Genomic DNA, 18,187 nt, shown 5'->3' with positions numbered 1-18,187 from the left:
GAACTACAAATTAAAACCACAATGAAATATCAGTCATCTTACACCAGTCTGAGTGGTTATTACTAAAAAGTTCAACAAAAAAAATAGATGTTGGTACGGAGGTGAAGAAATTGTAACACTTATATACGGGTGGCAGCAATGTAAATTAGTTCAACCACTATGGAAAACAATATGGAGATTTCTAAAAACAAAAACAAAAACAAAACAGAACTACCATTTGACCCAACAATCCCACTACTGGGTATCTCCCCAAAGGAAACCAAATCCTTAAAGAAAAGGCACCTGCACTCATATGTTTATCACAGCACTATTCACAATGGCAAAGTCATGGAATCAATCTAAGTGTCCATCGACGATTGACTGGATAAAGAAAATGTGGCATATGGGCAACATGGAATACTACGTAACCATAAAAAAGAAAATGATGTCCTTTGCAGCAACATAGATGGAACTGGAGGCCATCAGTCTAAGTGAAATAACTCAGAAACAGAAAATGAAATACCATGTGTTCACAATTACAAGTGGGATCTAAACAATGGGTACACATGGACATAAAAATGTAAATAAGTTACTAGGGATTCCAAAAGAGAAGATGGAAGAGAGTGAGGGTTAAAAAATTACCCACTGGGTACAATGTTCATTACTAGGGTAACAGGTACACTAGAAGCCCACACCCCATGTAGTCCATTCTCACATTGCTATAAAGAAATACCTGAAACTGGATAATTTATAAAGGAAAGAAGTTTAATTGGCTCACAGTTCTGCAGGCTGTATGGGAACCATGGCTGGGGAGGCCTCAGGACACTCACAATCACAGAGGAAGGAGAAGCAGGCACCTCTTGGCATGCCAGAGCAGGAGGAAGAGAGACAGAGGGAAAGTGCTAGATACTTTTAAACAACCAGATATCATGAGAACTCTATTATGAGAAGAGCAATAGGGAGATAGAGCTAAACCATTAGAAACTACCCCCATGATCCAAATACCTACCACCAGGCCCCACCTCCAACATTAGGGATTACAATTCAACATAAGAGTAGGGTGGGGCACAGATTCAGACCATATCATTCTGCCCCAGCCCCTCCAAAATCTCATGTTCTCACATTGCAGAATATAATGATCCCTTCTCAACAGCCCTCAAAGTCTTAACTCATTCCAGCATTAACTCAAAAGTCCAAAGTCTCATCTGGGACAAGCCAAGTTCCTTCCACTTGTGAGCCTATAAAATCAAAAACAAGTTAATTACATCCAAGATACAATGGGACTATAGGCATTGGGTAAACAGTCCCTTTCCAAAAGGGTAAAACCAGCCAAAAGAAAAAGGTTACGGGCCCCATGCACGTGCTAAAACCCAGCAGGGCAGTTATTAAATCTTAAAGCTCAAAAATAATCTCCTTTGACTCCATGTCTCACATCCAGGGCATACTGCAACAATGGGTGAGCTCCCAAGGCCTTGGGCAGTGCCACTATCGTGACTTTGCAGGGCTCAGCCTGCGCAGCTGCTGTCAAGGGCTGGTGTTGAGTGGCTGCAGCTTTTCCAGGTGCATGGTGCAAGCTGTTGGTGGATCTACCATTCTGGGGTCTGAAAGATGGTGGTCATTCTCACAGCTCCACTAGGCAATGCCCCAGTGGAGACTCTGTGTGGGGGTTCCAACCCCACATTGCCCCTCTGCAATGCCCTAGTAGAGATTTTTCCATGAGGGCTCTGCCCCTGCAGCAGCCTTCTGCCTGAACATTCAGGCTTTTCCATACATCTGAAATCTAGGCTGAGGCTCCAAAGCCTCAACTCTTGCATTCAGCACCTGCAGGCTTAACACCATGTGGAATCTGCCAAGGGTTTGGGCTGGCACCCTCTAAAGGCCTGAACTGTATCTGGGCCCCTTTCAGCCATGGCTGGAGCTGGAGTAACTAGGATGCAGGCAGCAGTGTCCTAAGGCTGCGCAGGGTGGCAGGGTCCTGCGAATCACCCAGGAAACATAGGTCTCTGGGCCTATGACAAGGGAGCTGACTTAAAGGTTGCTGAGATGCCTTGGGGCCCTTTTTCCCATTGTCTTGGCTATCAGCACTTGGCTCCTCTTTACTTATGCAAATTTATGCAGTCTGCTTGAATTACTCCCCTGAAAATGGGTTTTTCTTTTCTACCACATGGTCAGGCTGAAAATTTTCCAACCCTTATGGTCTGTTTCCCTTTTAAATATAAGTTCCAATTTTACATCATTTCTTTGCTCATGAATATGAGCACTGGTTGCTAGAGGCAGTCAAGTCACATCTTGAACACTTTGCTGCTTAGAAATTTCTTCCACCAGATACCCTAAATCATCTCTCTCAAGTTCAAAGTTCCACAGATCCATAGACCAGGGGTACAATGCCACCCCACCAGTCTCTTTGCTAAAGCATAGCAAGAGTGGCCTTTACTCCAGTTCCCAATAAGTTACTCCTCTGCGGACATTCTGAGCCCTGCTCAGCCTGGACTTCACCATCTATATCACTATCAGCATTGTGGTCACAACCATTCAACAAGTCTCTAGTTGGTTTCAAACTTTCCCTCCTCTTCCTGTCTTCTTCTGAGTCCTCCAAACTGTCCCAATCTCTGCCCATTAGCCCATTCCAAAGTTGCTTCCTTCTACATTTTCAGGTATCTTTATAGCAATGCCCCACTCCCAGTACCACCAATTTTCTGTATTAGTCCATTCTTACATTGCTATGAAGAAATACCTGGAACTGGGTAATTTTTTTTTTTTTTTTTTTTTTTGAGATGGAGTTTCGTTCTGTCACCTAGGCTTGAGTGTAGTGGCGCAATCTCAGCTCACTGCATCCTCCGCCTCCTGGGTTTAAGCAATTATCTGCCTCAGCCTCCCGAGTAGCTGGGATTACAGGTGCCCACCACCACATCTGGCTAATTTTTTTTTTTTTTTTTTGTATTTTTAGTAGAGATGGGGTTTCACCATTTTGGCCAGGCTGATCTTGAACTCCTGACCTCGTGATCCACCCGCCTCGGCCTTCGAAAGTGCTGGGATTACTGGCGTGGCCAGAACTGGGTAATTTAAAAACAAAAGAGGTTTAATTGGTTGACGGTTCTATAGGCTGTACATGAAACATGGCTGAGGAAGCCTCAGGAAACTTACAATCATGGCAGAAGGTAAAGGAGAAGTAGGCACATCTTTACATGGCCAGAGCCAGAGGAAGAGGCAGGGGGAGATACTACACACTTTTAAACAACCAGATCCTTTGAGAATTCTATCACAATAACAGCTCCGGGGGATGGTGCTAAACCATTAGAAACCACCTCCATGATCCAATCACTTCCCATCAGGCCCCAGATCCAACACTGGGGATTACAACTGAACATGAGATTTGGGTGGGGCACAGGTCTAAACCATATCACTCCACCATTACACAATTTACCCATGTAACCTACACATGTATATCTTGAATCTAAAATAAAGTTTAAAAAAAAAAGATTCTGCCCTCAAATGCTGACTCCTTTGTGAAACCATCCCTCACACAGTATTGTTTTGAGAGAGAGGAAAAAAGCTCCTTCAATCTTCCTGTTATATTTTGCATTTCCACACTCACAGGTACATGACTTCACTTTGCAATGTCACTGTCTCTATACATTGCTTTTCACAATTTGCCTGCTTCTTGGAGTCCCAACCCCACAAAACTCATCAAAAGCAAGTATGAGAGGAGGAACTGTCTTTTCTTCTTTGTATCACCTAATTCAGTATCCCACACATAGTGTGTATGCAATATTTGTTGAGTGAATTTAACTATTTGCCTTTTCATTTAAATGTATTATAATTCATCAGAATAAAATCTAAAATACATAACAATTATCAAATCAAACATATGATCAATGATTCATAAAGACACATATCTGAAAAATCAAATTATTTGCAAATTATTGGCTGTTTTTGCAATCAACTCTCTTTTGAGCCACAGGTAATTTTTATTCCTTTGCTGCATGGTCTGGAAACATTATTTTCAGAGAGGTAAGACAACCAAACATCATTCCATTTCCTAATCAGCATGAGACAATAGGTTTCTCCTTAGACAAGCAGTGATCCTAAGTTAGCAAAATAAGCAGCAAGGGCAGGGAAAAAGGTAGAGTAGTCAACTATGTCTTTCACTGAAATTAGTATTAGAATACCTTATATTTTGGAGAGCAGAAAATAAGGATTTTTTTTAACTTAAAGGTGGGGGGTTAAAGGTATGATGTGAGTTACAATGAAGACTGGAAGAACCAGACTAAAGGAGGCAAGAACTCATAGTCAAAGATTACTAAAGTTCAAGCAAAGGCGGTGGCAGACCCAGACCAGATAGCAATCCCAGAGACAGAGATGGTTATTCAGGTTGGAGCACTTAGAATGTGAGGAATGAGGAAAGCCCTAAGATTCTTTTTTAAAAAAGAACAGAAGGCTAAGCCAAGACTCTAGCAAGGTGGGGGAGAGTCTAAAAGAAGTCTTGTAGCAGAAACACAGAAGACAGTGGAATCTAGCCAAACAAAGATAGAGCAGGAAGTTCAGCATCTACTATTGTTTGAACGTTCCCTCCAAAATTCAGATCGAAATATTTTTATAAATTACTCAGTCTGTGGTATTTTGTTATAGCAGCGCAAAGATACAACTGTAGGAGCAACATTTTCAGAAGGTGACAGGAAATGGAATCCAGGGTGCAATTACACAGATTAGATTTATCTGGGAATAGAGACATTCAATGTATGTTATTTAATATGAGAAAAAGTAGCAGAATAGGTACAAATGTAGATAAGCTACTGAATTTTGAGGTAGAAAGAAGAACTTGCCTTGTGATGGCTTTCATTTTCTCAATAAAGACAAGGTCTAAAAGAATGAGGTAGAGGAGAGAGGAAAGGAGAGTTTAAATTAGAGGCTTAAGGAGGGAGGAAAATGTTTGAAATACTGATTTTTAAGAATAGACATAGTAAAGAATTGTAAGAGTGTTAGCAGTATTTAACGTGCATTTGCAACTGAGATTGTTTCTTTAAAATGAGACTAATCAGGGCCAGGCACACAGGCTCGTGCCTGTAATCTCAACACTGGGAGGCCAAGCCATGAGGATTGCTTGAGCCCAGGAGTTCAAGACCAGCCTGGGCAAACATAGAAGACCCTGTCCCTACCAAAACCTTAAAAAACTTAGTAAGGGATGTGGTCATGCATACCTGTGGTCCCAGCTATTCAGGAGGCTGAGGTGGGAGGACTGCTTGAGCCCAGGAGGTCAAGCCTACATTAAGCTAGGATCATGCCACTGCATTTCAGCCTGGGTGACAGGGCAAGATCCTGTCTCAAAAAAAAAATTGAAAATAAAAATAAAGATAAATGAGACTAATCAGCCAAGGTGTCTCCATTTTCCTCCATCTGTGTTTACCTATAAGGTATAAAAAGAGTTGGCTAAGTTGAATTCAACCAGTGTTGGGTTTTGGCAGGTAAGTAAAACAGAAGATTACAGGGGCCAGAAAATAAATGGGCATTTGCAGTGCACTAACTACAATAATGGACCACTCAGTCTAAAGTGAGAAAGGAGAAAAAGAAGACATGAATACTTCACAAATGCATGTCTTAAACCCCAAGTGGTCTGTAAACTCAAGAGCAAAAGCCATGAGTTTTATGCTATGTATATATACCTTACCAAAGAGTAATATAGTTAGTAAAAGCCTTTGCTGACTGATTAAATGAATCTTCTCCATATTCCAGAGCTCCAAATGATACAAACTCATCAGATTTAATTTTTTTAAGTAGCTTTCTAAAGATATGGAAAGAAAAATAAATCTATGGTTGAAACATTTGAGTTCTGAAGAGCAGGTGAATGGGTTCCCATGATATTTCCATATAAACAAAGATTAACTGTAGGACATTAATCAAAAGAGACTACAGCAGTAGAAATTAAACTTAATAACAATTAATTAACTTCATATGGAAAAATAAAACCTAATTAATACAGCGCATTCCCTCCCAGAACAACTGCCCCTGCCCCACAGAATAAAAATCAATGCATTTCCAGACAGTCTCTCAGCAAATACTAACTAGTCAAGAGAGCTGGAACTTTGATACTACTGCTACCTATAGCCTTTCTTATTAAAGAATTTAAAATAATTCTAGAAAATATGTGACCACCTTTTATGATACTTAATTTATATAAATTACTTAAAGTCTCTCATTTTTGCTACTTTATTCTTTCCCTATTTAGATAATGTCAAGAAAATCCTAGAAAAGAAAATATACCTCTAAAAGGTTATGTTCAAATAAAAATTATCACAATATTTTATATGTATAGATTTTCAACTATTCTTTTCCCTATGGTCAAAATACATGGTTTAATCAGCTCAGTGAAATAAAGAAAAATTGGGTCCAGATAGCATGTTAAGGAAGAAAAAGAGATAAAACTATGATAACAGAAAAAAGGTTTGGTTCCCAGGCTGTGTTGCTACTCAAAGTCACCAACAGGACAAACCATTAGCAAAGAAATGAAATAACTTATCTGTAATATGAGACTACTAAAGCAGATACTACCTAAGTTTTCTTTCTATTCCAAAAATTCGACTTCATCTAGTGCTTTTGACTTCACTCTTTCAAAGGCCTTTGAGAAGGAAGGGTGCTAAAAGACTCAAACTTTCAATTCATGATATATACTTTCTGTCTCTGGATGACAACTAACAGAAAAATCTAGAAGAAAACAGACAAATATTTCAAAATCAGAAAAAACTAGGTCATCTCTTCTCCATCCTGTGCCACTCTTAGTTCCACATTCACTTCTCTCATAACCATTCTCCATTTCTTTTTTTAAAAGTGAATTGTATTGTGTATATTCGATGTTTACAACATAGTATGAGACACACACAGATAAAATGGTTACAATAGTGAAGCAGATTAACAAGAGTGAAGCAGATTAATATATCTATCATCTCACATAATTATTTTTTGTGTGACAAGAGCAGCTAAAATCTACCTATTTAACAAAAATCCTTAATACAACACAATTTTATTAAGCCTCAGGCCTAGCAGTAGCACCATTTGCCTCCCAGAGAACTATGAGATTAGTGAATCCAGACAGAATTTATTTGGGAAAACAGGGGCTAACAGTTTGCTAATTCAAGACAGAGTTCTTACCTTTATATCCCCATCACCAAATCCAGTGTCAAATACATAGCAGACCCCTAATTTAACTCCTCTATATAATTTATTACACCAGTAACTCAAGTGTGGTCATCTGGCGTCTTTATAGAAAAGCACAATTTCAGGTACTATCAAGATCTAATGAATCAAGCTCTGTAAGTGGGGTACAGCACTCTGTTTTAAAACCCCTCCATGTGCGATTCTGATGCACACTCAAGTTTGAGAACCATTGTATTAAACCTCCCAGGAAATAACCTTCCTGTTAATTACAAAAAAGTGCTGGGGTTTTTTCCTCAGCTGCCATCACTTAAAAATGCTTGGACTCACATGATGTTGTCAACTACTTCTGTCTCCAGCGTGCACACAAAATGAACTTTAGTAAAACCTTTGGAGCCTCAGTTCCCTGGTCTGTGAAGCAGGAATAATACCACACGCTTTCATAAATAAGAGATAGCTTACAGAAAGGCTCCTTTCTTTCCTTTCTTTTCTGTTACCTGTACCAAGTCCCCGCTACTTTACAAAGACAATGGTCCTAAAGAAGACACTCTGGCACTCCTCTGAAAAATGTCACCAGTGCCTCCTACACAGAAAAGCTCTCTAATAAGGTTTTCTCATGGAAAATACCACAGGAGGGAAATGAAGAGTTAAAGAGTCCTTACAGACCCATAAACAGAACAGCAATTCTAAAAAGATGGTTCACAAAGTAGTGGGAAAAGCAATCATTCAAAATTGTGCACCTCTGTAACTTAAAAAAAAAAAATCACCATTAAACAGAACATAGGCAACTTTCTCTTAAGTGTCCAAAATAAATCATAAATGATAACTGGAGATAAATAATAGAGATGAGGGGTGGGAGGTGCGGGGGCAGGAGGAATGAAGCTTTTGAAAATGCAAAAGAACTAGAATATATGACCCATATTAAAGTGGTACAATCCAATCCCCTTAGATTTTCTGGCGGCAGCCTCACTGTCAAATTCTTTGTCCCAGTGTTGCCACACTATGTGTTCTGATTTGGGGTTCAAAAAATATGGTTACCGGGGGAAGCAAAAGCAAAACCCACTGCTGTGGGTGAGACCTAAAAACTGGGGAGTACTACTTTAAAAAAAAAAAAGGTTAAGAACTTTCAGAAGAATTCACTATAAACAATTCCCAACTTTTAGTTCCTCGCTCCCTTTGAATGGAATACTCAAAAGGTTTAATTTGACCTCCTTGACAACTAGCCCTTTTTACGGGGATGAAAATAGATCAGTGCATGTGATGTGTCATTACACTCGAATATTTCGCACAGTAACCGCGCCAGAAGCATTCGTTAAATCGGCACTATCAGCTTTAATTCTTACTCCTCCCCGCTGCCATCTAAGATAGGACAGTCCTCTATTTTCGCTATTCTGGAGTAGCCAACATTCCAGTCTGCAGGACTGAAGTGAAATTTAATCCCTCATATCTTTTTAAGGGAACCTTTTACAGCGAACTTGGAAAAGTAATGCCAGCTATACGTTGAATGGCACCATGCTGGGAGTTGTAAAACCACAAACTCAGTGCCTGGCCGTCCGGGAGGTGGAATTCCAACAGCGGCTCCTCCCTGCACCAAACTAACAATTTCTCCACACGACAGTGCATCTTAATGCGGATGGTTACTCACTTTTTAAATAGTCAACACCGTCCCCTCTAACTCCCAGCCAGACATGACACTTCTACCCCACCCAAGAACGCCAGGGCGAAGGAAGTCTTTTGGGCACCTTAGTGCCTCCTCCTAGCACCAATGACTGACAGTGTCCCCAGGCGCCCAGCGAGGGTCCCAAGCGAGGCCGGGACCCAAAGACTGTCCAAGTCTCCGCGTCCCAGGACGTCCTGAAGTCGCAGCCCCGTGCCCCCGCTCCCCGCCACGGGGTGCACTCCGCCTCCTCCGACTCCTGCGGCCCCTTTCCTTAGTCCAAACCCGCTGTCCCGGCCCCGCGGCCCTCCGGTCCCCTCGACTCTTCCCCAGGCAAACCCGGAACCGGGCGCGGGCTCAGGCCCAAGCCAGGCCGCGGGCTCCCCCAGCGCTCACCCCACCTCCCGAGCCGCCCCGGGACACGCGCCCGGGCGCAGACGGGAAAGCGCGGGGGGCCTGGTCCGGGAGCCCACTTCCCGGCCGGGGCAGGGCAGGACTCACCTTCGTACTGCAGATCCACCAGGACTAGCAGGAAGGGGAACACCGAGCCCAGCCGGCTGGTCACGGAGCCGGGGGCCACCATGTCCGAGGGCTCGCAAGTGAAGAGAAGGAAGAGTGTGTGGCCCACCAGCACGCGCCGGCGCTCTGGCAGCAGTTGCGCCCGCCCCGGTCGGCTCTCGCTCAGGCCTCAGCGGCTCTGGAGCCCAGCAGAGGAAGGCAGCGGTGGGCGGGGCCCGGGCCACGCTACGCCCCGGAGCGCCGCCGCCGTCCAATCGCCTTCTTTCTGGCGGCTTTCCTCCCGGGCTCGCCGGGGTCGTGGTTCGCGCTGATAGGCTGCGGAGGCCGCCGCCCCGCCCCGTCTCTGATAGGATAACGTGGAAGCACGAGACGAGGCTGCGTCTGCCGGTCGCAGAGCTGTCAGCAAGCTCCAAACCGCCGCGGCCGCTCGGAGGGAAGCCGACGGGGAGTCTGTGGCGGTCGCCGAGTCCGCATGCGCAGGCTGCAAAGGCCCTTTTGGGCCGGTCCCGCCGCTCTAGGTTGGCGAGTGGGACAATTTGATCCTTCCGAGGTTCGCCAGCGTGATGTTAGGAGAGGAAAGCTCAGCCGCAGCGTCCGAATGGGAAGGCCAAACACGGTCCCGGGGCGTCTGGAATTGAGGTCTCAAGTGAGCCGGTAAACACCGCCTCCCGCTGAGAGTCCCGGAACAAATACTGCCTGAACTGAGCCGTAAGCAAGAAACGATCAGGAGAAGCTGGGCGTTCATTAGGGCGATCTGATGATTAGACCATTTCAGGGACAACCAGAGACAAGTGCGTAATTGTTCTAAGGCAGGTAGGTAATTGGCCTGGAAACTTGGGCCCCGCCACCCCGACTTTCAGCAAACCAGCGTGCCCAGGAAAAACAGCGATTGTGGAAAACCCTGTGAAGAAGAGACCAGGAAGGCACTGTGGTTTAAGAGAGCGAGGCGTTCCTGAATGCAGCCAACGTCAACTGGTAAGCAAAATACTGTGAGAACGGATCCTGCATCTTGCGCTTACCATGGGAAATTCAAGAGAGATACGAACCTGAGCAAGATGAGGTTGAAGTAACTCAATGCGGCATTAAGCCTGTTCACGGCCACTTCCTCCGGCGTCACCAACACACACACTGTACACCAGCAGTATTTTTACACGGGGTATGTGTGTTAAATAATATCAAGTGCATACTTATTACTTCACCTGTATTTGCTGCCTTGCTACCATAGAGAAACTCATGAATTATAAATAGCATAGTGAATTTGTGATTCCCTGAAGATATACTAACGAGGACTTTTTAAAAGGCGTCTATTCCGAAGAGAACTAATATGGAGGAAATGGTTTCGAGAAAGAAAAAAGAAAAAACGGAGTCCTTGATTAGTTTTGGGGAAGGCAAAATAATATAATGTGAAGAGTAAAGGATTCAGATCCAGGAAACCCCATAACTTTTATGTAAGTTATCGTCATCTGTAAAGTGGTTAGGATCCTGAAAGTCTCAAAGGTTTGTTTTGAGGTTTCATGAAGCAGATAAATGTTCTTATAAATTGTAGAATGTTATACCAGTGTTAGTTATTCTAACAACAGCGGAATAGTTAAGAGAGGCTCCTTCAGAAATTCCTTGGGATTTTTTTTTTTTTTTTGGCTTGTGTTTTTTAATATCACAAGGTAGTGTCTCTGAAAAATGGTAGATGATTTCAATGTCCACAAATATGCAGGTGAAGACATTCAATTGAGGTACTGTACCCAAGGCAGCCAGCAAGATGCTGAACATAGAAAATAACAACTATTTACACAAAATTGTAAACAAAATGCAATATATCTACACTGTGAGTTATCACCAATGTGCTGCCTATGACCTTGGTCTTAAGGAAAAAGTAGCAGAGCTGAAGAAGTTCTAAGGATAGAAATTAGAAATTATCAAGGAGATGATAGACTTTGTGTTATAGGAAGCAAAAGTAGCAGGGGTCTTCAATGGTTAGTGATTTTGAGATTACATAACTATGAATTCTGTAACATTAGAACTAAGCTTTACGAAGCATTCGTTGAAAAAAAGTTAATTTTATAACATAGAAGGTAACAGTAGACCAAAAAATGTGCAAAACTAAAATTATGTGTATAATGCTTGGGAATGCTTCCTCCAATGTTCATCTAGTCATGGTTTTCACGAATCTCTCTTGCCAATAAAACCAAAGACCAAAGTAATCCAGTGATTGTAAGAAAAGTTACTGTAAATATGTTTGCATTTGTCAGAATTTATGGAGTCTTTTTGAAATTAAACATTAAGGCCGGGCGCGGTGGCTCAAGCCTGTAATCCCAGCACTTTGGGAGGCCGAGGCGGGCGGATCACGAGGTCAGGAGATCGAGACCATCCTGGCTAACACGGTGAAACCCCGTCTCTACTAAAAATACAAAAAGAAATTAGCCGGGCGTGGTGGCGGGCGCCTGTAGTCCCAGCTACTCCGGAGGCTGAGGCAGGAGAATGGCGTGAACCCGGGAGGCGGAGCTTGCAGTGAGCCGAGATCGCGCCACTGCACTCCAGTCTGGGCGACAGAGCTAGACTCCGTCTCAAAAAAAAAAAAAAAAAAAAAAGAAACATTAAATCTCTACTGTAATTCATACTATTTGTTAATTATAGTAGTAAAATATTTTTTAAATGGTAGCATATTTATGATATATCCAAAATTAAGAGTATTACACAATTTTTATTAGGTTGGTCTATGTTTATTGACTAGGAAAAACAATGTTGGTAGAGAGGAGTGAACAGATCTAGAACATATTTTGGAGGTAAAGTGGATAAGATTTGCTTAGGAATTAACTATGAGGAGAAATAAATGTTCAGAAACAAGTAGAGCACTTATAAGCACCTTTTTGTGCCAAATTAAAAAAAAAAAAAAGTCAGCATTAAGTTAATGCCACCATATACATCCTTCCACGTTTATTTTTACAAACTTGTGCTTTTATTTCTAAGAAACAATTCTAGACTGGGCGCAGTGGCTCACACCTGTAATCCTAGCGCTTTGGGAAGCCAGGATGGGAGGATTATTTGAGGCCAGGAGTTCGCGACCAGCCTGAGCAACACAGCAAGATCCTGTCTCTGCAAAAAAATTTAAAACTAGCCAGGTGTGGTGGCTCATGCCTGTTGCCCTAACTACTCCGACTGAGGCAGAGGATTGCTTCAACCCAGGAATTTGAGGTTGCAGTGAGCTAAGATCACGTCACTGCACTCCAGACTGAGCAACAGAGTGAGACTTTATCAAAAAAAAAAAAAAAAGATTTTTAAAATTGAAATTGCTTATTCAAAGAATGTGTTTAAACTTTTAAGATGCATTGTCAGATTATTTTTCCCTAAAGAAGTAATTTCTATTACTATCAGCTGTTTATGTTCCTGCCTACTCACCATCACTAGATATAATTGATTTTCAGTTTTTGCCAATCTGAAGAATAAAATATGACCCTCATATGTCAAATTTATGGTTTATTTTCAAGAATTTTGGGATTCTGATCAAATTTTGGTACTTTCATAAAAATTTGGCCTTTAAATCACATCTTGTCTTCTCTGCTTTCCACCCTCTTTTATGTTGTTTCTTGGCTTCTGGCCACATGACTACAATCTCCGCTTCTGTATTCACATCACCTTCTGTCATTTTTTACCTTCTTGCCTCCGTCTTATAAGGATCCTTGTAATTAATTATATTGTGCCCACTGAGATAATCCAGGATATTCTTCCTACTCAAGTTCCTCAATCACATCTGCAAAAACTGACTTTTGCTATAGAACAATGACAGGAGATTAGAATGTAGATATATTTGGAGGACCATTATTCAGCTTAACACAATACTTCCCCCTTCACCAGGTGGGGCTCATTTTCCCACCTTCCTTAAGTGTGGGCTGGACTTAGTGACTAAAACTTCCAAAGAACAGAGTGTGGAAAGGGAGGAGGAGAGTAACTTCATAGTACAGAAACCTGGAAACACTATCTTGGCCAGGTGGTCAAAGTTAATATCATCAAGTCATGTTGATAGCATATACTCCCAATATACTGTGATGAGAAGGGCAATTCACGTGTGTGGTATTCTGAAAACCTATAATCCAATCTAGTCTAAACATGAAAAAAAAAAATCAAACTAAAATTAAAGGACATTCTATAAAACACCTGATCAGTATTCCTCAAAATTATCAATGTCATGGGAAACAAGGAAAGATTGAAATACTGTAACAGACCAGAGGAAACTAAGGAAACTTAACTGATGACTGAATGCAGTGTGCTGTATTAAACTGGATCCTGGAATAGAAAATAGACAGTAGTGGAAAAACTGAGATATGGATAGTCTCAAGTTTAATAGTAATGTACCATTATTACTTTCTTAGTTTTAACAGATGTACCATGGTTATGCAAGATGCTAACAATAGGGAAAAATAAGTAAGGGGTATTTGGGACCTCCCTGTACTATCCTTATGCCCTTACTTGAAAATTATTTCAGCGATAGAAGTTTATTTAAAATATTGTGAAGGGCCTGAGTATTTTTAAATCAACTGTGGTGACTCTCTTTTGTGTATTTGTGTCCAAATGAGTTTTTCTGCATCAAATTTTATCTCCTCTCCTTGCAGAAGAAAGAGAATTAGCCCTTTACAGAGATAATAGTTGCCTAAGCCAGCTCTTTTCTCCTCTTTTTGATGTTCTTCTCTTTTTCTCTCACTTTGGAAATTGTAGGTTATTTGATTTTTTCAAATATCTGTTGTTACATATACATTCTAGTTATATTCTAGTCCAAACAATCTAGCAAAATAAAAGAAAAATGCTGTTCACTGTACTTTTTATTTTTAAAATGTGAGTTCATTTAAATAATAGCTTGTGTTACTTATGAGCTAAAAGTTTTGAAGTATGATTTAAAGAGTCTTTAACATTACAATTCTGGACTACAAAGTGTAAAAATTATAATTTAAAAGGTTCATGTACTGTTTCTGATAAACAGATGAATCTTTGATCACTGGAATGTGTTAATACTAATTTAAAGGCAGCTATATATTTTCTGATTTTATAAGGAATTAACCAATACAATATATTTTATATACATTGGGTAAACTCTTCAAAATTTAAGATTTCTTAATTTCTAAATTAAGTGACATAATGACGTCTTAAAATAGGTTTGATCTTATAAAATTTTTGTAATAACACAAATATAAGGACTTATTATTTTCCAGATTCTCACATCTGAATCCAAACATGTAAATACAATTGTATTAAATATAAATGTTATAAACACAATAATTAAATGAGAGATAATCAAAATGGATTTTGAAAATAACATGAGGAAGACAGAGAAAGATAGCCAAATAGAAGCCTCCACCGATCTCCATCCCCACAGGAACACCAGCTTTGACAACTGTTTACACAAAAAAAGCACCTTCATAAGAACCAAAAGTCAGGCGAGCAATCACAGTACCTGGTTTTAACTGCATATTGCTGACAGAGGCGTTGAAGAGAGTAGGAGAGGCAGTCTTGAATTACCAACATCACCCCTCCCCTATCCCCTGGCAGTGACTATGTGGCACTGAGAGAGAATTTGTACATTTGTGCAAGAGGAAAGGACAGTAATTATGGGCCTTTGCATTGGAATTTAGTGCTGGGAGCATTTAGATCAACTTTAGCCAGAGGGGAATCGTCCATTCCAGCAGTCAGAACTTGAGTTTTGGCAAACCTCACCACCGTGGGCTAAAGAGCTCTAAGGTTTAAAATAAACTTGAAAGGTAACTTAGGCCACAAGCACTGCAACTCCTAGGCAAGTCCTCATGCTGTGCTGGGCTTAGAGCCAATGGACTTGGGGGCCATGTGACCTAGTGAGACACTAGCCAGGGTGGCCAAGGCAGTGTGCTTGTATCACCCCTCCCCCAACTTCAGGCAGTACAGCTAGCAGCTCCAGAATACACATCACCACATGCATTTTCCACTTCAGGAAAGGAGAGAGAGGAGAAAAAACTTGTTTTGCAACTTGGATACCAGCTCAGCCACAATAGGATAGGGCACTGGGCAGGGTCGTGAGGCCCCCATTTCAGGCCCTAGCTCCCAGACAACAACATATCTAGACATACCCTGGGCCAGAGGGGAACCCACTATCTTGAAGGGAAGTACCCAGTCCTGGAAGGATTCATCACCTGCTGATTAAAGGGCCCTTGGGGCCTGAATAATCAGCAGCAGTAACCAGGTAGTACATGCTGTGGGCCTTGGGTGAAACTCCGAGGTATACTGGCTACAGGCATGATGCAGCATATTCACAGCTATGGGTGGCTATGAGGAAAGACTCCCATCTGTTTGAGAAAAGGAGAGGAAAGAATAAAGGAGACTTTTGTATAGCTGAGGTGCCAGCTCAGCTACAGTGGGGAAGTGAACCAAGTGGGCTCTTGGATGGCATTTCTGGCCCTGGGCCAAAGGGGAGCCCACTGCCCTGAAAGGTGAGTTCCAGTCATGGCAGCATTGACCACAAGCTGACTACAAAGCCCTTAGATCTTAAGTGAACATCAGCAGAATCATGGCAATACTCCCAGTGGCTTGTGGTATTGATGGACATGGGGAGAGACTCCTCTGCGTGGTGAAAGGGGAGGGAAGACTAGAAAGGACTTCGTCTTATGGTTTCAATGCTAGCTTACCCTCAGTAGAATAGAGCACCAGGTAGATTTCTAAGGTTTCTGACTGGAGTTACAGCTGCTGACTCCCAAACAACATCTCTGAACCCACCCAGGGCTCTGGGGAACTTGCCATCCTGAAAAGAAAGACAGAAAACTAGCTGGCTTCACTGCCTGCTAATTGTAGAGCCCTAGGACCTTCAGCTAACATAGGTAGTAGCAGGTAGTGGTTACAGTGGGCCTTCAGCATAACCCATAGCTGTGCTGGCTTTAGGTCTGACCATCCACAGTCCCAGTGATGGTGGCCACAGGGGTACTTGTGTCACCCCTCCCCCAGCTACAGGTAGTGTTGTGGGAAGTCAGGGACCCCGAATGGAGGGACCAGCTGGTGCTGCGGCAGAGGAACATAAATTGTGAAGATTTCATGGACATTTATCAGTTCCCAAATAATACATTTATAATTTCTTATGCCTGTCTTTAATCTCTTAATCCTGTAACTTCATGAACTGAGGATGTACATCACCTCAGGACCACTGTGATAATTGTGTTAACTGTACAAATTGATTGTAAAACGTGTGTTTGAACAATATGAAATCAGTGCACCTTGAAAAAGAACAGAATAACAGCGATTTTTTGGAAACAAGGGAAGACAACCGTAAGGTCTGACTGCCTGCGGGGTCGGGCAAAAACAGCCATATTTTTCTTCTTGCAGAGAGCCTATAAATGGATGTGCAGGTAGGAGAGATATCACTAAATTCTTTTCTTAGGAAGGAATATTACTATTAATACCCTGGGAAAGGTATGCACTCCTGGGGGGAGGTCTATAAACGGCCACTCTGGGAATATCTGTCCTATATAATTGAGATAAGGACTGAGATATGCCCTGGTCTCCTGCAGTACCCTCAGGCTTACTAGGATGGGGAAAACCCCAGCCCTGGTAAATTTGTGGTCAGACCGGTTCTCTGCTCTCGAACCCTGTTTTCTGTTGTTTAAGATGTTTATCAAGACAATACATGCACCGCTGAACATAGACCCTTATCAGTAGTTCTCCTTTTTGCCTTTTGAAGCATGTGATCTACTCCCTGTTCTTACACCCCCTCCCCTTTTAAAACCCTTAATAAGAAAACTTGCTGCTTTGAGGCTCAGGGAAGCATCACGGTCCTACCGATATGTGATGTCACCCCCAGTGGCCCAGCTGTAAAATTCCTCTCTTTATACTCTTTCTCTTTATTTCTCAGCTGGCTGACACTTACGGAAAATAGAAATAACCTACATTGAAATATTGGGGGCAGGTTCCCCCGATAAGGTAGCTCGACAGAGAGAGAGAGAGAGAGAGAGAGAGAGAGAGACAGGCTGATTCTGTTTGGGTGAAAATAAGGAAAAAGAACAAGAGTCTTTGCCTCGTAATCCAGAGAACTCTTTCAGGTATTATCCAAGACCACCAAAGCAGTACCTCTATGTGTGTGCAAGAACTACAATGTTACTGCATTTAGGGGCCCCCTAGTGCAGATATGGCTGCAGTGACCAAAAACTTAGATCACAACATCCAAGTCCATTTAAATACCTGGAATGTCTTCCCAAGAAGGATGAATACAAACAAGCCCCACTGTGAAGACTACAATAAATACCTAACTCTTCAATGCCCAGACACCAACAAACATCCACAAGCACCAATATCATCCAGGAAAACATGACCTCAGCAAACAAACTAAACAAGGTATCAGGGGCAAATCCCAGAGAAAAAGAGATATGTTACCTTTCAGACAGATAATTGAAAATAGCTGTTTGGAGGAAACTCAAAGAAATTCAAGATAATGGAGAGAAGGAACTTAACATCCTATCACATACATTTAACAACAAAATTGAAATAAGTAAAAAGAAGCAGAAATTCTGGAGTTGAAAAATGCAATTGACATACTGAAGGCATCAGCCTCTTAATAACAGAATTGATCAAGCAGAAGAAAATAATAGGTTGAAGACAGGCTATTTGAAAATACACACTCAGAAGAGACAAAAGAAAAAAGAATAAAAAAGAATGAAGCACACCTACAGGATCTAGATAATAGTTTCAAGGGGGGAATCTAAGAGTTATTGGCCCTAAAGAGATGGTGGCAGGGGTGGGTAGAAAGTTTGTTCTGAGGGATAAAAACAGAGAACTTCCCAAAAACCTCCCAAACCTAGACAAAAATATGAATACTGAAGTACAAAAAGATTATAGATCACCAAGCAGATTTAACCCAAAGAAGACTACCTCAAAGCACTTAACAGT

General features: G+C 41.8%; 1 protein-coding gene and 1 long non-coding RNA gene across 4 annotated transcripts in view; one reads left to right on the top strand and one right to left on the bottom strand.

Annotated features, from left to right (window-relative positions):
• The window catches only part of DNAJC3 (DnaJ heat shock protein family (Hsp40) member C3), a 108,148-nt gene extending 98,676 nt beyond the window's left edge, over positions 1–9,472 (bottom strand). For all 3 annotated transcript variants that reach the window (XM_074021287.1, XM_005586110.4, XM_074021288.1), the window contains exon 1: positions 9,284–9,472. Coding sequence is in view for 1 of the 3 variants with exons in the window: in XM_005586110.4 (XP_005586167.1) it covers positions 9,284–9,365 (82 nt within the window). In the remaining 2 variants the exon portion in view is untranslated. The remainder of the gene's footprint in view (positions 1–9,283) is intronic.
• A 206-nt stretch (positions 9,473–9,678) lies between these two features.
• Positions 9,679–12,764, top strand: LOC135968129 (uncharacterized). Its single transcript, XR_010582643.2, has 2 exons — positions 9,679–10,749; positions 12,266–12,764. It is a non-coding gene; the product is annotated as an uncharacterized lncRNA (long non-coding RNA).
• The last annotated feature ends 5,423 nt before the right edge of the window (positions 12,765–18,187 follow it).

This window comes from Macaca fascicularis, chromosome 17, assembly GCF_037993035.2.
Source record: "Macaca fascicularis isolate 582-1 chromosome 17, T2T-MFA8v1.1".
NCBI classification, from domain to species: Eukaryota; Metazoa; Chordata; class Mammalia; order Primates; family Cercopithecidae; genus Macaca; species Macaca fascicularis.
Note: the sequence above shows the minus strand (reverse complement) of the source record. Positions and strands in the feature narration are given on the sequence as shown.